Source organism: Rhododendron vialii, chromosome 1a, assembly GCF_030253575.1.
Source record: "Rhododendron vialii isolate Sample 1 chromosome 1a, ASM3025357v1".
NCBI lineage: Eukaryota > Viridiplantae > Streptophyta > Magnoliopsida > Ericales > Ericaceae > Rhododendron > Rhododendron vialii.
This window is the reverse complement of record NC_080557.1, coordinates 35,551,916-35,562,551: the sequence shown is the minus strand read 5'-3', so window position 1 is coordinate 35,562,551 and position 10,636 is coordinate 35,551,916. Positions and strand designations below refer to the sequence as shown.

At 40.4% G+C, this 10,636-nt stretch overlaps 1 protein-coding gene across 1 annotated transcript; it reads left to right on the top strand.

Moving 5' to 3' along the window:
* The first annotated feature begins 6,314 nt into the window (after window positions 1-6,314).
* LOC131332877 (uncharacterized protein C594.04c) lies at window positions 6,315-9,523 on the top strand. The gene is made up of 3 exons (XM_058367190.1): window positions 6,315-6,656; window positions 7,796-8,059; window positions 8,827-9,523. Exons 1-3 carry the CDS (start codon window positions 6,366-6,368, stop codon window positions 9,304-9,306), a joined length of 1,035 nt encoding a protein of 344 aa, XP_058223173.1. The 5' UTR covers window positions 6,315-6,365; the 3' UTR covers window positions 9,307-9,523.
* Window positions 9,524-10,636: the final 1,113 nt, after the last annotated feature.

Here is a 10,636-nt window from a genome sequence, read left to right as displayed (position 1 = left end):
TAAATTTTTTTTTTTACTTTTCCATTTCATCTCGTCGAGATGAATCAAAAAGTCAAAAACTTTTGGCACAAAACGAACAAATGCGGAAAAAATTCAAATAAGGAAAACAAAAAAAGTGAAAAAAGTTGTTAATGGAACGGGAAGTTTGTTCAACGAGTAAAAAATAAAAGGGTATTAATAAATTTGGAGAGTGATTTTGCCACTTTCCTTTTTGTTAATGTCACTCTTTTTTGTGTCTTTATTAAATGATTTGTTTTTGTAAGAGAATAGGAGTGGCATTAACAAAAAGGAGAGTGGCAAAATCAATTCCCATGAATTTTACCCGTTACTAGTGCAACAATCTTCCGTCGGTTGGTTTGGCTGCAATTCCTTATGTTGACAAAGGGGATTAGGTTGAAGAAGGGGTCCTTAACAGTTTCGCGTCAAGGTAGGCGCTGTCTCTCCAAGGACACCAATGGTAAGGGTATTGTTAGTCCCCTGGACATGGGTTATCCTATGGGCAAAAGGAGTACTCCATCTATGGATAAAGCCAAGGCTACTGCCATAGCTAGGTTGCGTGATCTCTTTGATCCCAATTATGAACCATGGGAAGAAGTGCTTGATGAATGGGACAGTTCAGAGCCGGAGGATATGGAGGCTATTAAATCGTCTTGTGGGGATTCTTCTTGGGTTGATTTAAATTATCATGGTTTTGAGGTTGGGGAATCTTCGAAGTCTAATATTACAATGGATGCATGCGAGGCTCTTGTGACTAGCACTTTGCGAGCTGTGTCTAAAGGTGGTTGTGAGGTGTTTCCTCCTGGTTCCTTTGTTAAGTCTGAAAAGATGGAAATGCGGGAAAGGGCAGGTAAGACTCTGGCTCCACCCGGTCGTCTGAAGAGTCCCAGTATTGCAGGATATCAACAGCGCAAGAAAAAGGTTATTATGGGCCATGACTTTCTTCTTGTTAGCCGCACCTGCATTCAGGGGGCGAATAAGAAGTTCCAATTCTTCCACACGTCGAGCCTCTCGGCTGTTGAAGTTAAAATTAAGATGCCCTCTCCGGAAGTTTGTTTTAGCGCTTAGGATGGTGATGCTTCTTTGGGGGAAATTTGCGGACAAAGAGGATCATGCCTTTTCAGCACGACCACGTGTAGGATTGCGGACCTACTTCTGCTCAGCATCCCAGCAACCGTAACGGAAGAAGCTAGACAAAGTTAGAGCTAATTTTGGTTGTGAATGAAGCTGTTCAACACTCTAGGCAAAGGAAGCGTAAGCAGGAAAAAACTATTGAAGCGGTAAATTTTAGATATAAGTCATTTTCCGTGCTCGGACAGACAATTGTTGATTTGGGTCTATCGATGAAATGCACATAGAAACCTCTGGGGATTTATTGTCATTCTTCAAACGTGGAAGAAGTATTTATATCATTAAAGAAAGGGAAATGATTTTGCAACTCTCTTTTTTGTTAATGTCATTATCCTGTAAGTGTATTTTTGCACCAAAAATACTTTTGCAGTAGAATGACATTAACAAAAAAAAAAGTGGCAAAATCAGCAACCTAAAGAAAACCTCAAGCAGTGAAGTTGAAATTTGCCCTACTTTAATTCCAACTTATTTCCCGCTTCCCTTTCCATTCCCTGCTCACATAAACACGATGCTATTTGCGGGTCTTGGGTTTTTACTTGGGGATATGACCGGAAAATGACAAGATTGGTCAATAGAGATTAAAAAGAAAAAAAGAGTTCACTCTTTCTTGTCGGTTTAGGTGAAGGAGATTGAAATAAGTTGTTCAAAAGATGGCTTAATTTCTCCGTGTTTATTTCAACACTCGTTTACATAATTGGAGGAGGTCTTGTATATATTCAGAAAAAGCAAGCACTCCACTCACTCTCTCTCTCTCTCTCTCTCTCTCTCTCCATTTCTTTTCAACTTTGCAGGGCGTAGTGTAGTGGAGGAGAGAGAGAGAGAGAGAGGCGTTTAATTATGTGTCCCGTAGTGCATGCCCTCAAATATGTTCATTCACGTTTGTACTAGATTTGTAACATTATTATTATTATTATCATTATTACTATTATTCATAAGTTGTGATGTGATCCACCACGCGTGCTACCATTATACTGTTTGCATTCCTGCGTAGATTGCGGTGTTATTTTCATGACAATGGGCATCTCGGAGATCAGATCCACTCCTAAACTTTTGTCCAATATTGAAGTCTCATCAGGAAAATAAATAAATAAATAAAAATTCTCATTGTCATGAAAAGTTAAAAACACATCTATGAAATGAAATTATATAGCTGTGTTTGGATTTGGATTTGAAATTTTGTAGGGGTAATAAGTGGAGAGAGATAAAGAGAGAAATGTTGAAAGTAGGAGGAATCTAGGTAGTATTTTTGAAAAGCAAAGAGAACAAGACATAAATACTCCCTCCGTTTCAAATTCTTTGTCCGGTCCGCAAAACAAAATGTTAAAAATAATAAAATTTTTGCAAGAAAAAATCAAAAAAATTCAACAACTTATTAAATATCAATGAGTATTTTTAATTTGTGAAAAAAATTGAATTTTTTCTTGAAAAAATTGCATTATTTTTAACACTCCGTTTTGCGGACCGGACAAAGAATTTGGGACGGAGGGAGTATATTTTTTGAATTATTGGAATATTCTCTAGTTACAGGAAATCAGTTCATGTGTGAAGGGTAGAAATGCGAGATTTAATATACTCAAAAAATGTTGGAGAGGGATGAGATTAACAGACGATTAGCAAAGGATTAGGTGGACGATCTCAACTAGTGAAAGAATCAAGGCTTAAGAGTATGGGGGAACCCTTGGTAGAAAATCTTCACCCAACTAGATCAAGGATCAAGTGCGACTTCTTTAGCATCGCACTCAAACTCGCTCTAATCCTCCCCCTAAAATATGGGGAAATGTCCTATTTATAGGCAACTCAACTTTTCTTTCAGGGCCAAGTGGACCAATAAATTATGGACACTGGTTGCACAAGTTGTCCAGGAATATTCGTTCCGTACTGTCAGGCCACGGCCCTCGTGACACCCGTGGTAGTCCTGCGAGTGCTATTCCACGAGCAACTCTTTGTAGCGGTCCCTTGTTCTTTAGCCACCAAGCCATAAGATCTCTAGTAATCTCGAATAAGCAGTGTGGTCGAGGTCTACCTCAGTCTTGCCAGGGCATGGTCATGACTCCTTTCTTGGTCGTGCTAATACCACGACCAAGTCTATAATGGCTCCTCCTTGGGTCCTGCCAAGTTGACTAGAGTGGAACATTGTCTAGGTCAAGTTATTAATTTAAAGGGTCGACATCTTTCTTTGTCGTGCCCAAGTCTTCAGGGAGTCACAATCGGTCTCCTATTGGCATCTCTTAACCAGATTGGCTCGCTGCTAAGGCTTAGCTCGGCCAAGGCCACTCTCTCCCAAGGCCACACGCGGCCAAGGCCTGGTTCAGTCAAGGCCTTAGAAGGTTGACATCTTTCTGCGTCATGCCCAAGTCTTCGGGGAATCACGATCGGTCCCTTATCGGCTTCTCTTATCCAACCATGGGTGATGCTAGCTGCAGCATCGTCGAGCAGCATTTTGGTCCTTGGTTTTCATTATATCTGAGAAGGGCACGCTTGCCTTTCTCTCGATAATCTGATCTCCTCAAGTATCTCGAGACGAAAGCGGGTTTCACATTCTCAAACCAAAAGATCAAGGTTGGGCCTCGAGAACTCGACAAACCAAGAAAGACCATGTCTACCTCTTAAAGTCTAGCTAAGTATGCCTTTTAAAAAGAAAATCTGGCTAAGTATGGAAACATGACTTTCCAAATGCTATACGAAGTTTAGATGACTCAAAACATGGAGACCAATCTCACCGTCCACTTGCGAGGGGGTTCCAATCAAAGCCATAGCAAAACTCTGTATGGACTAGCTCCAAATAAGTTGATAACACCAAAGAAAAAGCAAATTCCAAGCCTATCTTTGTTTGGTTTATTAAGTTTCGCGGGACGTTTTTAAGGTACTGAGTGGAGATAGATAGATAGATAGAGAAATATTGAGAGTTATAATTGGAGAAAAAATTTATTAAAGACAGCCGTGCGCAAAGAGACCCAAAGCGAACACAGATAATTTCATGCCTTGACCATCAAACCAACTCTTGCGGTTAATTTATCAAAGATCAGTGGGAAGGGGGGGACCAGTTGAAGATGGACAAGAGTAGGATTTTGTTGATGATACACCGTGGGGGCCATGTGATGCCATTTCTGATTATTATTATTATTATTATTATTATCATTAAGCACGCCACTAAACATCATTAGCCCCACGGCAAAAAGAAGCACAGCCGCAGCATCTCTCAACTTTAATTATTAGTCTTCTCTTGTACCATATGATCAGGGAGAGAATAATATGCGCGGCATTGACATTCATTCATTTAACCTGGATTAATTTTGCACGCTTGTAATTAGTGCAAATAAACCTGGATTTGTTTGCATGGCATGCAGCACGGCCCCCTCAATTATCATGCCATAAGGAATCATTCACGCCGAAAGATAATAATGACTTTAACAACCCCTCCTCCTCCTCCTCCTCCTCCTCATGCATCCTCATCTTTCGGCTGCAGGCTTACTTTAATTGCATCTTCTACCACAAATGGGAACAATTGAGCACCCAATAACTGTTGAGAGCAACTTAGGGACTGATCGATTATCAGAAAGAGTAATGTTTAGTGGTTAAGTAAGTATTTTAGATACAGAATTTATGTAGAGCTAGCTGGCTGGCATAGATTTAGTGCTAATTTTATTGTTTTTTTAGCAAAGGATGTAAGAGGGGGCGATCGACAATACAAAGCTCTTTTGGGTGTGATTATGGAGATTCCAGGCTAGTGGCGGGACCTGTGAGGGCCAGGCCAATCATACCGTTTCATCAATGGCTAATGGATTACTGCCGGACTTGTGAAAAAGCAAAGCATGAGGGAGAGTTTAATTGTTAACTGAAAAGCTGGTTTTCTCTAATTTAAAAGGGAAATAAAGTACCTTTGGCACAATCTGAATCAGTTGTGCGAAATGAATATTTTAACCAAAAAAACCCTCCCAAGGGGGAAAAAAATTGCCTCCGATGTGAACCATCCATTTTCAATTCTGAGACTACTCTAGCCAATTGAATTTGCACATCAACTGCCGTCCCAAAGGCAACGGTATAAGTTTTTCTATTACTAACACGTACTATATATATTAATTTTCTAGCTAATTAGTAACAAATAAGAAAAATACTCCAGTACTAGATAATGATTTTCTCCACTAAAAGGAGATATTGACCCCACCGCTCAAAATATTCTGGATTTGTTCGTTTGGAGGATTTAAATTTCTTACGCACGGTTCTCTATAAATTTTCTCTATCTATTCGTTTGAAATTCTCTACACACAGTTTTGAATAAATTTTTTCTATTTCTCTTTACTTATTACACTTTAAAACCTCAAGGGTAACTTACAAGAACTTCTTTCAAAAAGACAGGAGTACCTCTCTCTAACCCTAAAACAACTGCCACACTTTCTCTTCTCCTTCCCCTTCTTCTCCCTTAGGTTTTATACCCAAATATGGGCAGCAGAAGGGGAGGGATCAATCTCTTCTTTCAGATCTGGTTTCCCTTCCCCCTTCTCCACCAAAATCGCTTGTCGTTCACTGCCGCTCTGCTTCTGGTTTTGCAGTCGCGTGGTCGTTGGTGGTTTCATGGGTCGCTGACTTGGGAGCTTGATTGGTGAGAGGCTAGGCAAGTGAAGGGTTGTTCAATGACGGAGGGGTGTGTATTTTTTTTTTTTGCTTTATTTTTTTTTATCCAGATTTAGTCCGGTTTATGTCCGGTGATTTGTTGGTCATGTGCTTGATATTAGTTTTATTTTCTGCGGACCTGATCTCACTAGGCGAGTTTGAAATAGGGCTGCACATACTATGTTCTGATTGTCCGGTCTGTGGACGCTCATTTGCCCCCATGGGGTTCCTCTTTGTTATGTAGGCGTTGTGTAGGTTTTCCTCACAGTTGAATACAACTTCTCACATTTGAAAAAAAAAAGAGACCTTCAAGGGTTGGATCCATAATTAAAGACCGTGACTTATGAATTTGCTCTTGGCTAAGATCACGGATTTGAAATCTCCCAGATGTTATCAATTCCTTTGGACTAGTCTATACGGAGATTTGTTCTAGTTTTAATTGGGTTCCTTGCAAGTAGATGATGAGATTAGACCCCCATGATCAATCGAAGTGTGCGTAAAGTAATATGAACACCAGAGTTAAAAAAAAGAAAAGAAAAGTGTATACCAGAGTTTCTTTTTTCTTTTTTATCCGCCCGTAGAGTTTCTCAAACACCTCTATAAAAAGAGTCCTATCCTAGCTACAAATGTGGGATGCAAGGGGCAAATTGACAGTCAGCATGGGTAGAAACTTGAAAAATGTAGTGATAGCTTTTGTGGCTCCTCTTCCCTCCTTAATTTTCTACCTCTATTTCCTGGGCTACTGCAGTGAAAATGGGTGTGGTGTTTCTTCTCCAGGCAATAGCAGCAGCGGCACCTATCTGTCGCCTCTGTGGAATTGGTGCTACAACCACCCTATACTACTCGCCAATCTCTTCTTCCTCCTCAACGTTGATCTCCTCTTTTGGCTCATTGGTCTCCTCCAATCTAGCAACTGGGTGAGTGCTTCTCTATTTCACTGTACAGGGTAACTAACTAACTAACGCTCTGTTTGTTTCTGCGAAAAACGTTTACTTTTCTGTTTTTGGATGTTCGGTGCGATGAGAAACTAAAAGTTCCAGTAGTGTTAAAGGGGAATTAGTCAAGTTTTTCGTGGTCAACGGAAAATTAGTCAATTTTGGTTTGAAAATGGAAAGTATCTCGAGATTAGGGTTTTAATTTGCGAAGCTGGGTTAATGTAACGTTCAAAAAGCCATAGAGATCGATATAGGACAGGATGATGACGGTATCGGAAGTCCAAATCTTTACATAAGGCCACCTCCATTCCTTCCCCATTTTAAGACACAAATTCTTACTTTGGGTAAAAACTACAAAACCCATCTCCAATGGTTACCCAAATGTACACCCATTTTTGGGTTTTATCCCAAATGAGTGGAAACCCAAAACCCTTACCCATTTTTTTCCAATGGCTATTGTGTGTAGTGTGTGTGTGTGTATGTGTGTGTGAGAGAGAGAGAGAGAGAGAGAGAGAGAGAGAGAGAGAGAGAGAGAGAGAGAGAGAGCTTCCCCGGAGCTTCGCCTGCTCTTTCCATCTGATGCCGGAGCTGCTGATTTTTTCCTCTCTTATTTACATGTATAGCCATTAGATCTAAAAAATAGTATTTGGGAGAAAATTGGTTTGCCATTGGAGATGCTCCTACCCAAATCAAGTTTTTACACAAATTTTGACTCAAATTTGTGTGAAAAGAGAGGGTAAGGGCTGGAGATTCGCTAACCATACTATACGTAACGACCTATATTTGGCACATGCTCCAGCTTATAAGCGCTGCCAACTACTACCACACAATGACCACTGCACCGCAACCACTCAATCACTCACCACCATCACTACTATATGCACTAGCAACATCATCTTCAGTGGTTACCAAATATAGAAACCATTGTCCTTAGAAAAGAGTACTTTGCACATCATAAAATGTTTTTCTCAGAAAGTGGTATCTATCTGGCTTAAACAAACTGATTCCCGGTAGTTGCTTGTTTCTTTTCTTTTCTTTTGTTGTTTCTTTTTACGGGTTTCCTTTCCTTTTTGCAACATTGATCATTTAATTGAATTGCTTGGTATTGATCATGAGTGCAGTTGATAGATGTTTATTGGACAGTCATACCAGTCTTGCTTTTGCATTACTACGCAACTCACCCTCTTGCAAAGTTCAATCTATGGAGGTCAAGGGCTGTGATGCTGATAACATGGGTGTGGGCTATGAGGCTTAGTCACAACTACTTCCGCCGCGAAAAGTGGCAGTGGGGTGCCAGAGAGGACTGGAGATTCACTGATATGCACCGAGAGTATGGCAAAAGTTGGTGGTGGGTCTCCTTCTTTTCCATCTACGTTGCTCAGCAGGTATAACTACATTTTCTTTTCATTCCTTTGCTCCTCTTCTTTACATTATACCTAGGGGTGAAATTATGACCCACCAAATTGAACCGATCAAAGATTCTGGGTTGAGTCAGTCCGAATAATGGTCCAAAAGGGTATATATAATGGTTCTGTGCGTAAAAAGTTTATGAAAGACCAAAAGGTACAAGAGGTATCCACTGTCCCTCTTTCTCCCCCGGGATGGCTAAAAGGCTCTTTACAGTTAACAAACTCTCTCGCAAGCCACGTGAGTGTTTATTACCTATGGCTGTGTTTGGCCGCTCCAACTGAGGAGATTTCCCAAGGCTTTTCTTGCTAAACTCATTGGACATCAAAAATCTGACAAAACTCAATGATCTAAAATTAAAATGTTTGATGGGGATGTTCTATATCAGTGTTGCTATTGGCAGCTCATCAGGATATGCCGGAACGATAAAAAAATACTAAAAGAATGAGATATCGTATTTAGAGTTATCATGACTCCATGAGCACTAACATACTTTTTGACCTTATTGACAGCCTAAAGGCTTGTTTGTAGAATGAGATATCGTATTTATAGTTATCATGACTCCATGAGCACTAACATACTTTTTGACCTTATTGACAGCCTAATGGCTTGTTTGTAGAATTTTTAAAAAAATCTCATGTCTTTTTGAAATAGGTCCTTGATAAATTGTTGGAATGTGCTTTCTTGGAGACCTAATTGTCTAAATGTCTCTGTTTTCCTTGTAAAACACAAAACCTTGGCGCAGGTGTTTCTGATCGGAGTCTGCATGCCTTTTTATGTCATCCACTCAGTTGACAAGCCATGGAATTTCTGGGATTTCGTAGCCGTTGTCATCTGCATAACAGGTATAGTCATTGCGTATAATGCCGACACACAACTCTACAATTTCGTGACAAGAAACGAAAAACTAGAACAACTCGGCGAGCCTGTCTTGCCAAATCTTGACAAGGGCCTCTGGCGTTACTCTCGGCACCCCAACTACTTTGGAGAGCAATTGTGGTGGTGGGGACTGGTCGTCTTTGGGTGGAACCTTGGGTATGGTTGGACCGCCGTTGGGGCATTGATAAATAGCATGTGCTTGGCGTATGTCACCGTGCTCGTGGAGAGGCGGATGCTGGAAAAAGAATACAGAGCTGAAGCATACAGGGCGTACCAGAAGACAACCTCAGTGTGGGTGCCTTGGTTCAAGTCATCTCCAAAGGGAGGAAAAGAAAAGGACACGTGATTCTTTTCTTTCACTTTAGGGAATAAGTTCATGTGTACTTCAATTATGCTTCTTCTTTTTCTCTTGTGTTCTTAGATCGAAGAACTTTGCATTTATCTGTGCATTCTGTTGTTAATGTGGAAGATGAGTTGTTAGTGTCATAGTTTTCTCAAATGAGTTGCTGTATGGAATTGTATAAAGCATTTCTGCATCTAGTAAACAAGTTCATTTCCCTTTCTGCATTGGCAAATGCATATGGATCTAGTTTATATGTTAAAAGGATCTCATGGGACTGAAAAAGAAAATTATGAACCAATGTTTCTTAGATGTAAGTTGTGGTACTCTGGCAACAAAATTCAATCGTAACAAGGTTGAAGCTAAACGAAAGGTCTTGCTTCCCAAAGCTCTACATAAATATCTCGTCTGCAGTTTGTTGCTAAAGATCCTGAGTGAGGATCGCAACCTAGGCAAGGAGGCCCCTACCGTGTCATTTATAGAGTCCACAGATTTTCGCTAGAGTGTGGTGATCAGTATTTAGCATACTAGTGTAGGTTTGCTTTGCTAATTGCCTGCAGGGATATTTTTACTACCCTGTGCGGCAAAGGGAACTTCTTTCGACTCCAAATTTCTTATTGTAGAAGGTATAATAGTTTGCATTTTAATTTTTCTCCCTTTTTTCTTACCAAGAATTACAAACCAGGATGTCACACATCAGAAAATGTCCACCAAAATGTGAAGTACCAAAAGTTCGTAATTACTAATAAGTGTTGAAGGCCCTCTAAGTATAGGTGCTAGAACACGTAGTAGCATGAAATTAACTACTAGCCTTTTTTTTGTAAAAAAGACGAGAAAAAAAAAAAAAAAAAACACACTAGCCTCCGGTGCCAGGCAATGTTGAATAACAGGCACTAGAGCTGATTCTTGCCAAAGACAACTTGGACCATAGATTTGGACGGGTACGGCTGAAAGATAACATGTCGTAATGCTTATGAGCCCAAGCATCGTTACATTAGTGTACACCAAATCAGTGGCAGAATCAGGGTTTTGACTCCAAGGGACCCGGCTTGAAAAATATATATTTTTTATTGGAACATATACTTATTATAGAGTGATGCTATGAGTACCGATGGGGTGTGTAGGGAATTCGTACCGACCGGCCGTCTCTGGCCCAAAAATTCTATAAAAAAAAAAAACGAGGGGGCTTGCGCGGGAATCAACGGCATCCGAGGTATATACGTGTATATACACGAAAAAGGGATGCTAGGATCAAGCACCCTACACACCTCGGATGCCGTTGATTCCCGCGTAGGCCCCCTCGGTTTTTTTTTTTAGAATTTTTGGACGGCTCAGA